We start from the raw sequence: 16,985 nt of genomic DNA, 5'->3' as shown, positions 1-16,985 counted from the left end.
GTTAAATTGCATGGGAAACACTGTCAAATAAGTGATGATAAATTTCTAGGGTATATTGTGTGGCTAAACAACAGCTGTAAATTGAATGAATAGTTGGAGCTGTCGGAAACCCAAGATGCCTTCTTGGTTCTTTCCAGTTCCCTGGTAAACTCCATTTTTAGTTTTCGCATTCCTTCATCTACCATAGTGCATTTAAGCTGGACGTCATTCCATTGCCACTTAGTATGGGTTATCAGTATGTTCTTGTTGTTGTACATGGTCTGACAATTAAGTTCGCAAACTCATCCTAGAAAAAGTGCTACATACCTCATTGCTGAATATCACTATGGTCACCTTTGAAGTACTCCTTTTGGGAAACTATGCACTGATGCCAGTGTCTAGTCCATTCTTCAAAGCAATTTTGGAACTCGTTTTCTGGATTGACCATCTGTCATGCAGGAGACCCTGCTCGTTGCGCCATGTGTCATGCAGGAGATCCTGCCGACTACGCCATGTGTCATGCGGGGCGTCCGGTGGGGTCTCTGCTCCCACTCCCTACATAAGAACGCAGGACATGGTGAGGCCAAAAAGGAACACCCACGGAGCCATAGGTAGGGGAGTCATACCACTATCCTCTCGCTGGCAGCTGGGTTGGAGAAACAGGAAACAGGAGCCACACAATTCTCAACCCTCACTGCGCCGCTTGCAGGCTCAGCCACCATCTTCTTACTAGCCCCCCATTTTTTTTTGCTAGAGTAGCCACGGCAGTTATATTAGTGGCCAATGGCTCACTGGTTACAGCTGACGGCCAACTAGCCACAGCTGATGGTCATCCAATCACAGTCGATAGCCATTTTACTACCTGAGCCAGCACCTTTCTATGTGAGGCCGAGAGCCTGGAAACTGCTCTCTGGGGCTCTGTCCCCACACCATCAGCACTGTCGTATTACCCTTGATGTCCTGAATGTCATCAAAATGTCTTCTTTTCAATATTTCCTTTATCTTCAGGTAAAGAAAGAAGTCACTGGGGGCCAGATAAGGTGAGCAGGGAGGGTGTTCCAATGCAGTTATTTGTTTACTGGCTGAAAACTCCCTCACAGACAGTGCCATGTGAGCTAGTACATTGTTGTGATGTAAGAGCCATGAATTGCTGGCAAAAAGTTCAGGTCGTCTAACTTTTTCATGCAGCCTTTTCAGCACTTCCAAATAGTAAACTTGGTTAACTGTTTGTCCAGTTGGTACAAATTCATAATGAATAATCCCTCTGATATCAAAAAAGTTAGCAACATCATTGCAACAAGTTTGTGAAGTTAATTGTCAGACCTCACTATGTTTCAAACCTCAACATTCAAACTTTTTGCAATCAGTAGTAATAATTTTAAAAAACCTAATGTCACCTATTGCCTTGATGTCTTGATTATTAGTAAATGTTTCTGCTCATTTGAGAATTGATTGAAACTTTTTTTGTATCAGTGATGTCTCCTCTTAAATAGCAAAAACATTCATTATATGAACAATTTGTGTGAAACATGTGCATGAACATTTGTGGCACCTGCTAAACTCTCCCTGTAGGTACCTGCACAATCATTTTGGGTTAACAAGAAAAGTCTTGTTTAAAAAAGATTTCCAGCTGCTGCACATAGGTTAGGATATAGGAAGCAACTATAGGATCCTTTGTAGACAGGATCCCCATCCCCAGAGTGGACCAAACAGATAAGCAGAATTACCTGCAGGAGGATTTCTGACAGGAGCTTACCCTATCAAGGACGTTATGCAGGGCACATATTAAGCCTATACTTTGCCACCTGGTATTTTGAAAGGAATGTCATATATTTCCTATAATTGCTGTTCCCCCAAACTTAGGCTGTCAGTATATTGACCCTCGGGTTCAACCCAATAGTTGGCATTGAGAAAGAGTCTCCTAAAGAGGAAAGTCTGTGGCACCTATGTTGTCAACATGAGCCCAAAAGAAACTTTAGGTTACCCAGATGTTTATCAGATGGTTTTCAGGGGTGGGGTGGTTATAGGGAGGGAAATGATCACAGGGGAAGCATGGCTAAAATGAAAAGTCAGCAGGTTAATTTGTAATCAAAATGTTTGACTAAGCTACAGCAGAAAGATGCCCAGTCTAGTGTAAACAGGTGGAAATAGCGAATAAAATAACTCATAGATTTTTATTTCAGCAATTTTTAATTTAGCTGAAAACTAAGAGAAATAACTATCTAGAAAAGGAAAGCAAAACAGGAAGTTGAGGTCCTAGGTGTGAGCATGACTAAAGCAGAAAGGATTCATTGGAGTATTAGAATGGAGAATAAGACGTCATAGGTGGCGTTGGGATTGTGACATCCGCATATGTCCACACACTATGGGGTTGAGAATCAAGGATTAAACTTCCATATTATAGTTAGCTGCAACTACTTGTATACTGCTGGAAATAAAGATGGCTTATCTGATTTCTGAAATGGGACTATAAACATTTCCCCCTGTCCGAGTGGATAGAGTCCCAGGGGTAAGGGGACTCTAAGCAGCTGGAAGAAGATACATGGAGCTGAAGGCAAAGTTGACATGTTTTATTCACAGGCTTTCTGGACACAGCCAGGGGTTTCTCACTGCTGAACACAGCTGGACATTCTCAGGTTACAACCCACAGCCAGTGGCAGCAGCCTCATTCCTCATCAGCCCCCTTCCTCAGCAGCCCACAGTAGCCGCCCCCATGTCTTAGCAGCCAGCGTCATAAAATAGCCAGACCTTTTTATACCATGCCAAGACAAAGGTGGCTCACAGCCAAGGTGCTTACATAAGAATAGTCACAGTAACATCTTCAGGATGGACGGTGCCTGTGCAACATTCCATCTTATTGGAGTGGCGAGTCGCCGGTCAGGGCCACCAGATGGCTGGGGGGGAAGCCTGACAAACTTTATTGTCCCTACACCCCCTCAACTGACTTAGTGATAGGAGCAAAGATGCTTGCCACCTGTAGGAAGTCTATGTGGACAAAAAGTCATTGGTGAGTGACTCAGGTCCCAGAATGGTGCTGTTCTTGATACGGATTTAGATTTTCAGCTGTCTAACTGAAAATAGGAAATCTAAGCTGAGAAGTTAACATACAACTTGTCTGGTACCCTAATAACAGTGGGGCCAAGCAAAGGCATGTAGGACATCACCATGCAGGTATGTTTCCACAGTCTTATTCCAGGGACTCACACAAAAAGCAATCCCTGCTAAGGATTAGCTCACAGTCAAAAGTTACAAATACCAACAGAACAAGAATCATCAGGAAGGACAGTCAGTGGATTCAATAAATTGGGTGAACTGGTATCTTAAGACTAAAAGAAAGAAAGTAGAGCAAGCTAAAAAGGATGTTAAGTATAAAGGACAGAATTCATACCCCAAGAAAAGTTTGTGTTTTAAAAGTTACTTTAAAAAATGCCACTGGTATGAACTCTACAAATGACATAATAAAATACAAAAGAAATACACATCAAGGTTGTAAAAAACAGAGATAAAGTCCAGATGGGGGGAGACTAGGGAGACATGAAAACTACATAAATGCCATGTGGGACTCTGGATTGGATCCTGGACCAAAAAAAGGACATTCACGGGAAACTGAAAAGATCTGTATGAGGTCTATAGAGTGGTTAAGCATGGTATCAGTGCTAGCTTCCTGATTGCCAGGATAATTGTACTATGGTTATGAAAGATGCTAACCTTGAGGGAAGTTAAGGGAAAGGGTGTATGGGAGAGCTTGTGTACTATTTTCAGAAACTTCTTTCTAAGTCTAAAATTATTTCTAAACAGGAAGGAAGGAAAGAAGGAAGGAAGGAAGGACGGAAGGAAGGAAGGTTGGAGGGAAGGAAGAGAAGGAGGGAGGGAGGAAGGAAAGAAGAAAGGAAGAGAAGAAAGAAGGAAGGAAGGTTGGAGGGAAGGGAGGGAGGGAGGGAGGAAAGAAAGAAAGGAAAGAAGGGAGGGAGGGAGGAAGAGAGGAAGGGGAGAAAGTAAGAAGGAAGGAAAGAAGGAAGGGAGGGAGGGAGGAAGGAAGGAAAGAAGGAAGGGGCATGCAGAAGTTGGAGGGACTTTCGAGAGCCTTCGGCTCTCATCTGTGGGGTGTACATTTCATACTGTAAATCATGAGGAGCCCTGGAAGGAGTCCCGCCCGGGAGAGAGCTGATGAAATCCGCACTTAGGCGAGCCTAAGTGTTTCCCCCTGCGGCTTGGGGGACTGAGACAGGGAGGAGACAGCTGAAGGAGGAGGGGAAACAGACCTGCATTGCCCCTTCAGCGTAGGGGCAGGACAGGGGACTGTTTTCCAGCTGACTGCTCTGGTAACCGCTGTTGTAACAGCTGCCAGGTCTGCGCGCTGGGGGCGGGGAGCCTGGAGGGGCGGTCCCCACGTGGGGAGGGCCTGGGGGCAGGACACGTTGGCTCCTCCCCGTTCGGTGGCCATAACGGCCCGGATCCCCTGTACTCTAGCATGACCTGCGCCGGCGGAAAGGGCAGCAGGAGTCCGCCGCCCTCCGCCTTGCCTGCGGGGTGCCCAGGTATTCGGACTTGGCGGAGCTCAACACATAAAGGCCATCGACCTCGGCAGGAGGGCTGATTTAGATCCTGGGGAGTTGTTTTCTCCTAGTCTTTAAAGATCCCAATCTAGTTTAGAGGAGTCTCTGTTTTGTGTAGCTTGTTGGAAAACCCACACTTTGCTTGCCTGGTTGTTCGGAGTCACCCTTTGTTTCACACGAGTGTCTGGAGTGTCTGCTGTCACACACGCAGACCACACTTTCAACGTCCCTGAGGCCGTGGAATAGGGCATTTGGTCCTCACTGATTTAACACCTGTGGAAAATTTATGATGTGCTACAGAACACACTCGCGGCCTTGTTCTAGAAATTAAATCTCCTTGGAGAGGGACCCAAGAAAGATCCATGAGCATGTTCATAGGCAGTTAACGTGTGCGATGCAAATAGCACACTCCACAATACTCCAGAAAACAATCACAACTATTTTTAAGAAAGTGTAACTCCTAACATTCTTACCTTGCTTCAGGATTCTTGGGAGAGTAAGAAGTTTGGCTGTAAGCCCTTAGCCAAGCCCCGCATGAAGAGTCCCTTTGGTGACATTGGTGCCTCTCCAGTATAGGGCACAGTGCATAATCCAGTACTGCTGAAGGAACATTTCTACGGTACAGTAAGATGCTGCTTGAATGCATAAACAGAAAAACATTATTAAAATTTCCTCTGAAATGTTTTCTATTTTTCTTCCCTTTTTCATGTGATAGTGGATAAATGGCAGGCAAAAAGCGAGAAATCCAGTTACAGGTGGGCATGACATAGCAACAGTTCTTTACATGGTGCATTGGCATTTGAACAGCTTTTACAGCACCTTCCTTTTTCAGGCAGTCATCAATAACCAAAGCCTGTGGGATGAGATGTTGCAGAACAAAGGCCTAACAGGTACTGGGGCTCCCCTGTTGTCCAGCCAGCTGCAGTTTGGCCCAGGACACTTCATAGCACCCCAAAGCAGAGCACAGCTCCCCACTTCTAGCGTAATACCCTGCTATAGCTTTGCCCTTGTCCCTGCCCCAGCACTGGGTCAAGCTGCTATTCTAGAACCTTTGACACTGCTCTTTCACAATATCTTCTTCTAGTGATCGATGTTTACCAAGCCTGGTGTGGACCATGCAAAGCCATGCAAACTTTATTCAGAAAATTGAAAAATGAGCTGAACGAAGACGAAATTCTGCATTTTGTTGTAGTAAGGATTTCATTTCTATTAAACTGTTGCTTTAAGTGTTGAAGTATTCTCTTTAAGGATGGTTTTAATTTAAACAACCTGTCAACTCTTCTAAATGGACAATATTTACTTGGTAGTTTTACTACATATTTAGTTTTACCTGGTCTGAGAATGATTGTGATTTTTATCCCATTCCTATTACGTTGAGTTGAGCGACCATGGTTGTGAATGTTAGAAAAGTATAAAAATAGAATCTATTGACACATTTCTTTTCACCTGACAATATAGTCAGTGTGTGTCTCTTAGAATAAGGGCTGCAAGTACTGTTTACTGGTGAGCATTGAGAAAGACTCTGGACATTTACCCAGTTTTCCAGTGGTAGTGATTTCCCTCACTTATTTGCCATGCAAATGTGACAGGGATTAAAATGTTACAGCCAAGCTCATTGGACCCCACTGTATTGTTTATTCAATTTTTCTGCATTAAGCTGTCAACTAGTTAGAGCTTTGTTATCCAATATGGTGGCCGCTAGGTACAAGTAGTTTTTGAGCACTGAAATGTGGCTGGTATGACTGAGGAACTGAATTTTGATTTTTAATTAATTTAAATTTAAAAACTGATTCTCAATTCAGTTATTATAAATTTTCTAAAGTTGTTTGAGAAAACTTGGGTATGTGAATCTACTTTTTTTACTGTAAATATTATGAACTCAAATTAGAGATCAATTATTTATGATTAAAATTTAGCCCACAAATTGAGATGTACTCTAAGTATAAAATGCATACTGGATTTTGAAGGCTTAGTATGAAAAAAAGTGAACTATCTTAATAATGTTTTCATTAATCACATGTTGAAATGATCATATTTTGGATATACTGAATTAAGGAAAATATATTATTACATTATTTTCACCTGTTACTTTGTTTTCATTTTTAAATGTGGTTATTATAAAATTTAAAAGTATAAGTGTGGCTCACATTTTGTTTTGATTGGACAGAAACATGTCCAAACCAGCTAGACCTAAGATGCAGAAGCAGATAAGTGATTACATATCTTTACTCCTTACCCCTAACATGCAGAACACGTGATGCAAATATGAAGCCTCAAGCTACTGCACGCTCTCAGGCCTTCCAGGATGCCTTCCAACCCAGACCTTGGGATGAAATTGCTTAGTGACCTTAACTTGTGTTTGACTGTCCATCCTTTTCCACAGACACATTGTTTACAGGACTTCTTTTTCTTAGTTCAACGTTACAAATAAGTAGTCTAAAGCTTAGAAACTTACCTCTTATTATTTTTTCTCTTCAAGAGAGTAGGTGGTAAAGAAAAAAAAACCCAAAAACTAAAGAACCAACAAAGAAAAAAGTTTTTTTAAAAAAGAGACAGAGAGTAAATGGCTATCCACAATTGTTAACCTAATTTCAGAGGACAGAGAATGGGGCTTAAAGGGGATTGCCACATGCAATAGACAATGGGTAGGTGTAAGAAGTTAAAGGACATCAAAAGGATCTAACAGCTGGCAAATGGATCACAGACAATCAAGGATCATCAGAAAATTCTTATGAACCCTAGTGGCCGTCTGGACGTGGTAGGAGTGCAAGTTCATGGGCTAGTGGTCATGAGGAAACTCCAGTGTCTAAAAGGAAATTGAGGGTCAATCGGGAGAGACTGACAACAAGGCAGACCCCCTGCTCACCTGTCAGGCTAGCTGGAGGGGAACTTGAGCAGAGGAAGCCAAAGCAAGAAGTCCTTAGGTGATGAGAAAGTGTAACTTGATGCTGTGTTTCCAGGTGGTCTAGAGTCATCATATTTCTCCTTGTTTACAGGGCCTGAGTAGGAACCAACGTGGGGTATGTGTGGAGTGGGCAGGTGGTGGAGGCTGACAAGTGGGTATGGAAGGGAACAGACTACATAACTGTTGGGCTCCTATCTCAGCACCGTGCAGAGCTGTGTGAGGATAGGGTCTCAACAGTGCTTCCTCCCCAAACCCAGAGGCCTCTGTCTGTGTCCTCCCAGCACTACCTGCGCCACACAAAATTCCTCAGCCTACTTCATGAGGTATCAGGTCCACGACTGTGTCTATCCCACTGGGATGTATTAGTAATCTTTCCAAAATATGTCCAATCTATAATAACTAGCATCTGTTGAATTTAACAAAAAAATTTGTGTGTTGTCTCTGAATGGTTTCTCTTCTGCTATGTTTGAATGCCCCCAACAATAGTACATTCACATAGACAGATACTGTTTTTATGATATGACTTATTTATAAATGGGAAGAACGTTTATACTATGTATAGTTTCCAACCCTTCATTGTGAGCAACGGGTGCGGGCCCTCTACTGGCTATTTTGCTTTCTGCAGTTAGCTTAGGAAAGGGACCCTTTCTGAACTTGTAAATTTAAATCCAAAATTAAAACCTGTAAGATTGATTACCTATTTAAATCATCCTAAGCTGAATGGTCAGTATAAAAGTTTTCCTGTTATGTGCTCTTTTGAAAGACTTGAAGACCTGTGCTAACATTGAAACTATACGTATAAAAATTCAGTAAATATAATTTATTGCAGTTCTTTTATATTATTAAACGTTTTACTTGTTAGTACTTTATTATGATATAGGCATTGTAATGATGATACCTAGACTACTTTTAAATTTAATCTTTGACTTCTGTCCATTAATATTATAGATTTGTTTCTTTCAGCCCCTTCCTTTTTTCTTTTCTGAAAGCTTTACAATCTTCGAAGGAAGGAAGGAAGGAAGGAAGGAAGGAAGGAAGGAAGGAAGGAAGGAAGGAAGGAAGGAAGGAAGGAAGGAAGGAAAAAAGGAAGGAAGGAAGGAAAGAAAGAAGGAAATGATCTCAACTTCAATATGCTTTAAAAAAAAATTATAACATCGGACTGAGGGGCCCTTTCCCCTTACCATCCTTGGCAGTGATTGAGGAACTTGCAGAAATCCCAGTTTGAAAACAGTTGCCTTAGGTTGCGAAAAACAGCTCTTATAGAAGCCCCTACCAATGACCTCCTCCTGACAGCTGGCCCAAGGGATGCTCTGTTAATATGGAGGAACACATTATTTAATACACAGTTTTTGTTTGTTTGTTTGTTTTTAAAAATCAATTTAGGACAACTTGAAATTTGTGAGAAAACTCTAAGAAAATTACAAACATAAAAATTAAAGACTTTGAGATTTGACCAACCAGTGTTTGGAAGTATTTAGTAAGCTCCTTTTTATGTATAACCCTATCACTGATGCCGGGGAGGGTGACATGCAAAGGTGAATATGACCTATCTGTGCGCACGGGTGTCCTTCTAACAAAGGCGATGAGATAGGCCCATGTGACAGTCGTACAGTACTGAAAGGGGCCATAGGTGACCTGAGAGAGGTGCAGTAAGTTCTGTCTGGAGTGGAGGTGATTGGCAACAGAAGGAAGAAAGATGACTTCTTAGAGAAAGGACACTTGAGCTGGGTTGGAAAAGAAGCAGGTAAGGAGTGAGGAAAGCCTGCGTGGTGTCTAGCAAACCACGAGGAGATGAGTTCAGCTGCAGGTTGGGTTCACCTTTATAGGTGAACAGTCAGACATCAGGTTTCAGCCAAATGACGCAGGCCTGACTTGCCAGGGTACGCAATTTGAGCCTTAAAACATGACTTACTAAGAGAATGTTGTAGTAAACGTAAAAATATAAAATATATGTATCTCTGTGCTTTTTGTACATAGTGTATCTAATGACTTGGACATAGTTTCACTTATTATTCTTTGAAATTGTTTTTTTCAGGCAGAAGCCGACAGCGTTGTGACTTTGCAGTCATTTAGAGACAAATGTGAACCAATTTTTCTCTTTAGTGTTGTAAGTACAATATTTATCATCTCAAATGTATTATCAGATTCTAATTTACAGTTAGAGAAAAGTAGCATTGTAAAATTGCCATGGAACTCCTCTGATGATAGTAACTATAGATTTTTTGGCTTATCTATTAATAGATTTCATAACCTGACCTCTAGCAGCTGATAATGGATTGAGAGATTAGACCACCACACACTGAGTTGATCAGGGAAAAGAAAAACAAGATGGGTTTACCTTTCTTAGGAAATAATCAGAGAATTTGTATGATGAATTATTATTTACAGGAGTGAAAAGCTGGAAATTTCTTAGATTCCCAGTAGGAGAGAATTGATAAGTATTCATGTATATCAATACAAGGAAATATCTGTATGATCACTATTTTGTAATAATTATTGTGTTTACTTTGTATTTATAAATGCATAGAACAAAGACAGAAAATATATTCAACAAAATGTCAGTAGCAGTTTTTCATGTTTGGGGGAAGGATGCATAGTTTAAGTTTTCTTCTTTATACTTTTCTATATTTTCCCAATATTCTGTAATGAACACACAGAAAAACATAGTAAGTGCTTTTTCTAAAAGGAGAATTACAGTTAAGTGCTAGTCACAGAGAGTAGCTGCTCCAGAGCTGGAGAACTGGGATAGTAGGGAGAGGCTTCACAGAGAGGGCTAGGACTGCTCCTCTGCTGCTGGATAATTCTTTGTCATTTTGATATTAGAAATAGTGACTTAAAAACACTTCTTGGGTATAACTCTTTGCTTCTGTTGAATAATACTCTTGCAACTATTTCAAAGACCTGAATTACTGGGTTAATTGAATAAAAAAATTGCATTGTAGACCTGGACATGTAGGATTTGATGTCTTAGATGAGGGGTCATCCAGCTTTTTGAGTAAAAGCCAGAGAGTAAGTATTTCAGCTTTGCCAAAATATTGGCTCCGTGTTAGGTCATAGTGTGCTGACCCCTAGCCTAGAGGTAATGTAGGGAACCAGAATGAGCAATGGCACATGGCAGAAATGGGTTGATGGGACACTGAGGAGGCTGGCAGCAGTGGCAGCAGTTAGGAGCATGGGACTGAGGAAGAAAGTCTGGGGAGGTGGAGTCGAGCTCTAGGATAGCCGTCACCCTGCCAAATCAGTCAGGTCTCATCAGTACACACCCACCCTCCTTAAATGGACCATCCCATCCGTGTTCTCTTATCTGCAATCAATTCTCAAAGTGTAAGTCCACCCTTCCTCCCAGCCATGCAGGCTTCATGCTTCTAACCCTCAGAATTTTCTTTTTCTGACCCAGTCCTCAGTTCTCCCCCATCTCTCAAAGCCTTTCACTGTGTGACATCTGGAATTGATGTAAGCGATTGGTCAGTTTCCTAAGATCTTTCTTTACCTGTGGCTCTGAGCTTTTGTTCCACTTCCTTACTTTCCTTAAATCTGGCTCCTTACGTAAGGCATTTTCTCTGCTCCCCAGAAGTGGTGACTCTTTTCTCAGATTGTTTCTCAAGGCCAGGAGTAGAATTGAACTGATGTTTCCTTTACTTCTTACTCCAAAAACTTTCTTTGCTTTGCTTACTGGAGGTCCACACTATTTGACAAAACCTCCTCTCCCCCACTTTACTCCTATTTTTACTGGCCTTTGAATGAATTCTGTAGATGATTGAAGACTTTGGCACATGGCTTGAAGTCTTCCTTTCAAACCCAAGTCCTGCCATTACCCTGGGACTTCAGTATCCATATCTGTAACCCACCCACTATCCTGGCCTGGCCTCTCAATTCTTTTTTTTTTTTTTTTTTGTCACATAATATTTTATTTACTGACCTCTCTGAAACTTGTCAAAATTCATATGATTAATGGAACTTTCCATATTAAAATGTTGCTCAACACGACAAATTCCTAACAAAAAATATTTCAATGTAGGAATCAACGTGTGAGCATTACATTTAGGTGGTAATATTCAGGTTACAAATATAAGATAAATATCAAATAATATCATACTTTAGGTTTAACAGAAAACCTAAGTTGTGACAGTCATGCTTAACACCTTGGTGAAGCAGAGAGAAATGGACAGGGAGGTCAAAGAGGTATGCAAAGATTTAACAGTTCACATAATTCTGAGAAACTGTAGCTGGGAAATATGTGGCAAATATTTTTGTAATATGTTGGTTTCAGTCCATCAGTGATCATTCTGTTCATGCATTTAAGGTCACTGCAGTTGTTTTGACTGAAAACTAGATTCAAAGTAAGTCTGCTCAAAAAGCTAATAATACTATGAATCCTTTATGTTTAAAATTATAGTTTAAATTTAGAAAGTTTAAGGTAAAGCATACTTGTTTTCCCAATTCCTTTTGGATACAATCTGGAACTACACTACTGAACATAATCAGCTATATTGCTGTGCAGTTAATTCTAGTTACTGTATTTTGTATTTGTTGGTCATCAACAGTACAAATTTTATGCTCTAAAAGAAATCCATTAATCCAGCACAAATGGCTGTATTGAATTTTCTTTTAAAGATGGATAAACTAAACTTAAGGAAGTAGTATAGGCTTTTCTTGACATCTCATTTTCAATTACTAATACAAATTTACCAAAAGAAATAACTATATATTTTGCCCAACATCAAATAATCTGCAAAGTTTCCAAGATAGATGCATTTCTTGTCCAATTTCCAAAGATAAATAAAGGTTTTCTAACTGAAAGCATTTACATTCCTAGCTCTCTAAAGTAAACATTAAAAAACAAAGTGCAAGAAATGATCTCAGGGCTTCTGAATAGCCCACTCAGTTACATAATGTATTTTCTGTCCCAACACTTTCTCAAATTCAAAAGATATTTACTACCTAAGAATATGGCAAGCAGTCTTCATTTCAAACCGTTCAGTCTATTTCCATGGTGACACTGCCATGAGATTCCTTGGCTACCATACCTCACCATAGTTGACTCTGGGATTTCTCAATCTTTGCATCTTCAGCTTGGTCTGTTCCATACACCAAACCAACTAAATCATCTGTTACTTTAATACACAAACTTCCACCAGCATGCCTATATATGAGAACCACACGTGCCCTCATAGGGTCGGCGAGGTAGAGTTTCTGGGCCATGTGACTGAACTCCCAGGCCTGGTACTGCGGCCTCGAGGACCAGGGCCGAATGGGAGAGGGATGCACCATGGGACCAAGGCAGCACATCCAGGCCCACCCACCTACCTACCTGCTACCCCTGGCCTCTCAATTATTTTATATATATATATAATTAGTTTCAGGTGTACAAAGCAATATAATAGACATTTATACCCCTCACAAAGTGATAACTCCACTACCCCAATCTGCTATCCCTCTGATATCATATGTAGCTGTTCCAGTTCCACTGACTCTATTGCCTATGCTGTACTCCACGTCCTGTAACTATATATATATATAACTATATAACTATATATATATATAACTATATATATAAAACTATATATATATATACATATATATAATATTATAGTCGACATTCAGTATTATTCAGCTTCAGCTTCAGGTGTACAGTGCAGTGGTCAGATACTTGACCTCCTAACTTCCAATGAGCTTTTCTCCCAGTGCACCTCCTCCGACTATTCCTGCAGTTATGCCTCAGACTTTATCACTTACTGCTTCATATCCATTATCATTCATGTAAGAATGATCTGTAACCACAAAGCCACCATCAAGCCCATTGCTTGTTTTTTCAAATATTCCCACAGTGGCTCTGTGTATTGGTCAGCATTCTTAGCTGACAACAATTTCATCCAGCAAGTTTCAGACAGGAAGGGCTTTTTCAAGGGACATTAGAAAGCTCACAGAATCGTTGGAAAGTTCCTTTTAGTGGGAAGTGGTAGAGAGTGTCAGGTTTCGTTTAAACCTTTCTCAACTGGATCCTTCTCATTGACCTTTGAACATGACTAAGTTTTTCCAAATAAAAAATAATAGTGTTTGATATCATGTTCCTCACCAGCTACCAACCATCTCTCTCCTTTACTTCACAGCTAAATTTCTCAAAGGAGATTTTACATTTATTTTTACCCCATTTTTTCTCATCACATTAACTTCACATCCATTCAGTCTAACTTTTGTCTGATTATTCCACCAAATTTGCTGTTGCCAGTTATAAACAATTACTATCCTTGTTAAATAAAATGGATATTTTAGGTCTTCACATACTGTGACTCTGAAATGTACTGAATAGAGAGACCATATCTTCCTCCTTTTTGAAACATTTGCTTCATTTGGCTTTTGTGTTGTCACATAGCACCCTAACCGTTTGTCCCTACCATCCTTTCCTTAAGGAAAGAGGGTTGCGGGGTTGTCCCTCTTAGGGGTTGAGTTTTATAGGTTTCCTCTCTTGGTCCCAGTATGCTGGGTCTGCAGTCAAAGACGAGTAAGATTCCTCAAGGGAGGAACGACTTAAGCCAGACGGGACCCCAGGGACCCCCATGAGCTAATGTGAAACTAGGAGGGATGCCCCTCCTCCAATGCTTTCTGGAAGCTGCTGACGCATGCTTCCGATGTCCGGCACCCTATTGTGCTAAGGAACATTAACTGAGCGAACTTATCTTGCTTCCAGCTTAGCTCATGAGGTAATTGCTCTGAGAAACCTACTCCCCCAGGGGTTGTACACACCACACCTTGATCATGTGGGGACAGCATGCACAGGTTGCTTTGGGACAATATGATTGGGTATTGGAAATATGCTAATTGTATCAGTGGTGTGAGAGTCTTGCAGACCCTGCCCAGAATCATGTGATGCCTATTGTAAAACAACAATAAATACCCACGACTACCCGATTCGGGGCTCCAGTCCCTTGAGGCTGTGAGTCCCTTGGTCCTCTGTGGTTTCTTTGCATTCAGTGTCTCTTGTCTCTTTATTTCTATAATAGAATTTAGCCCTTGCCGCCTCCCTCACTTTCCCCACTGCTTGTGTTGTGCAGGACGCAACACTTTTGTATCTTGGTTTTTCTTTCGCTGTCCTAGATGCAGGTTCATCGTTCTTTATGCAGCTAGTAAACACTGACTTTATCATGCCATATACTTTCCTTAGAACATTTCCTCCACATACAGTTTCAGTAGTCACCTTTTATGTATCAATAACTCGTTTATATCTTCAGCTAAATCCTACTCTTTGAGCTCCAGATTTGTGTATCCAGATGGTGCCTTGACATTTTCTCTTGGTTTTCTCAAGGGCATCTCACAATGAGCTGGTCTAACAGCAGACCCCCACCCCCTATCCAGGAGATTGATTTTCTAGTGTTGCCTCATTTGGTGAATAACATCTTAATTTATCCAGTTTCTCAAGCCAGAACAAAAAAGTCATCTTAGCAACTTCTGTTTACATCATACCCAATCCACAACAGACCTTGAACCTATCAATTTTTCCACTTAAGTCTTTCTCACACTCATCTGCTTCTTTACATTCTTTCCAACTACATCACTACTGCCATAGACGGAGCAACCATCTCTCTCATCTTTACTTCTACAATAGTATTTAATTTGTATACAGACATCTTCTCCTGCTCCCCTGCTAACCCTTTCTCCACATGGTAGGTGAAATGACCATTATAAACAATGGTTCTAATCATAGTGACTGCCTCTGTTTTAACATTGCAAAGGTTTCCCACTGCACTCAGGATAAAGGCATCCTTCATGACTACTGAGCTCTGCACTCCTGGTCCCCCCCCCCCCCCAGCTATGGGCTTTATCTCAGACCAAGAACCCACCCCTCACGTTCTTGGCTGGCTTTCTCATTTGCCATATTCCTGTCTGTCCATAGAACCCTTGCATCTCTATTCCTTTTGCCTCGCTAGAATGCTCTTTCTTCTCTTTTTTGCCTAGTTATCTTTTACCCATCCTTCATATTTTAAACCAAGAATCACTTCCTGATATTGATAAGTTCCTTCGCCAATCTCCTTGATCAGGACAAATTCTTACAGATGCTCCCAGTTCTTTATTCCTCTCTTGATGCACCTATCATGGTTGTTATTTCACAAGTATTTTTGTTATCGTTGTTGTTGTTTAGGTAATATAATTAGGTCAGGTATTAATATTCCATACCAGCATGCATGTGCAGTGCTAGTAAACAGGTGTTTAATAAATATGTGTTGAAATACAGTCAAAAGGTACATAATGTCAAAAATAATTAGGAGGGTGATGTTGGTAGGCCTCAACAGAAACATCAAAATGTCACATAGAGAAGGCCTGTCTTTAGTTCTAGGAGGATAGACAGATTGGAAGCAGGACTCAAAGAGCTAGGTTTACCAAATTGAGACATACTTTCACATCATGAGATTATTTTAAAATGGCTAATTACAATTGCTAAAAAAAGGAAGGGTGTGGGTGTGGATATGGGGAGTGGTGACTTAGTCCAGTTGAAAGTGTTAGCTCTTGACTTATCCTGAAAATAAAAGTCTCCATTATACTTTGTTTTCTCTTATAGAATGGCAAAATTATTGCAAAGATTAATGGTGCAAATGCACCACTTGTTAGTAAAAAAATTATTAATTTGATCAATGAGGAGAGGAAAATTGCAGCAGGTGAACTGGTTCGCCCTCAGGTAACACTTTGGATTACTGTCTTATTTTTAAAAAATGCATTACGTCTCTTTTGTTGTTTTCCTAAAACATTTTCACTAATTTTAGAACTATCTGTCTAAGTGGTGCAGAGTTTCTGGGAAGTATTTTGTCAATATGAATCAGAGGCCTTAACAAGCACATGTGTCCTTTGAGCAATTATACTCCCAATAATTTTCCCTAAGAAGATAATGAGACAAATATAGAAAGGGATGCTTATTTCAGTGTTGTCTATGTTATTAAAAATTTGGAATCAACCCAAATGCTAACAACAGTGAATATATTACATAAGATGTCTGTAATTTATGTCATAAATTATACAAATCCAAGAGCAGAATATTATTTAGGGTATTCTAGCTCTGTATTATTGATATGGAAAGAGGGATTGATGAAAAAAAAAGAGTACATTTTAATAAGATATTGAGAATAAGATCCTATGTATGTGAAATGTATTACCTATGTAATAAGAAATAAAATATTTTAAAATCAAGAAATAAATCACAAAGGATGTAGAGATATGAACATAATAACATGAGAAAGTAAGCAAGCCACATAACAAAGTGATCAGAAATATAGGCAGATAAATAGAAGCGACTGGTGTTATTGAAACACACACACACACACCAAACAACAACAAACAAGGGAAAGTATGAATCTAAGAAACAAAAAGTAGAGATGAGCCAGGAAATATTGAAAAATAGAAATAATGAGATGGTAGAGACCCAAACTTGACAAGAATTTGCTGTAAAAAGTGTCAGTTTAAATCAAGGAAGGATCAACACTTCAATAAATAGACTTAGGAATATTGGGTTAACTGTTTGTATAAGAAAGTTGTATCATTTCCTCATATTCTATACA

At 40.3% G+C, this 16,985-nt stretch overlaps 1 protein-coding gene and 1 pseudogene across 1 annotated transcript in view; one reads left to right on the top strand and one right to left on the bottom strand.

Annotated features, from left to right (window-relative positions):
- The first annotated feature begins 4,428 nt into the window (after positions 1 to 4,428).
- NME8 (NME/NM23 family member 8) overlaps positions 4,429 to 16,985 on the top strand; it is a 46,288-nt gene continuing 33,731 nt past the window's right edge. Inside the window, exons 1-7 of the mRNA XM_019710257.2 lie at positions 4,429 to 4,517; positions 5,019 to 5,154; positions 5,251 to 5,290; positions 5,368 to 5,425; positions 5,620 to 5,726; positions 9,476 to 9,547; positions 15,995 to 16,111. Of these exons, the coding sequence (XP_019565816.2) occupies positions 5,258 to 5,290; positions 5,368 to 5,425; positions 5,620 to 5,726; positions 9,476 to 9,547; positions 15,995 to 16,111 (387 nt within the window). The 5' untranslated portion in view covers positions 4,429 to 4,517; positions 5,019 to 5,154; positions 5,251 to 5,257. The remainder of the gene's footprint in view (positions 4,518 to 5,018; positions 5,155 to 5,250; positions 5,291 to 5,367; positions 5,426 to 5,619; positions 5,727 to 9,475; positions 9,548 to 15,994; positions 16,112 to 16,985) is intronic.
- LOC109433732 (signal recognition particle 9 kDa protein) lies at positions 12,418 to 12,711 on the bottom strand (annotated as a pseudogene).

Source organism: Rhinolophus sinicus, linkage group LG09 (genome assembly GCF_036562045.2).
Source record: "Rhinolophus sinicus isolate RSC01 linkage group LG09, ASM3656204v1, whole genome shotgun sequence".
In the NCBI taxonomy this organism is placed as follows: Eukaryota; Metazoa; Chordata; class Mammalia; order Chiroptera; family Rhinolophidae; genus Rhinolophus; species Rhinolophus sinicus.
The sequence above is the reverse complement of the archived record's forward strand: the minus strand, read 5'-3'. Positions and strand labels throughout refer to the sequence as shown.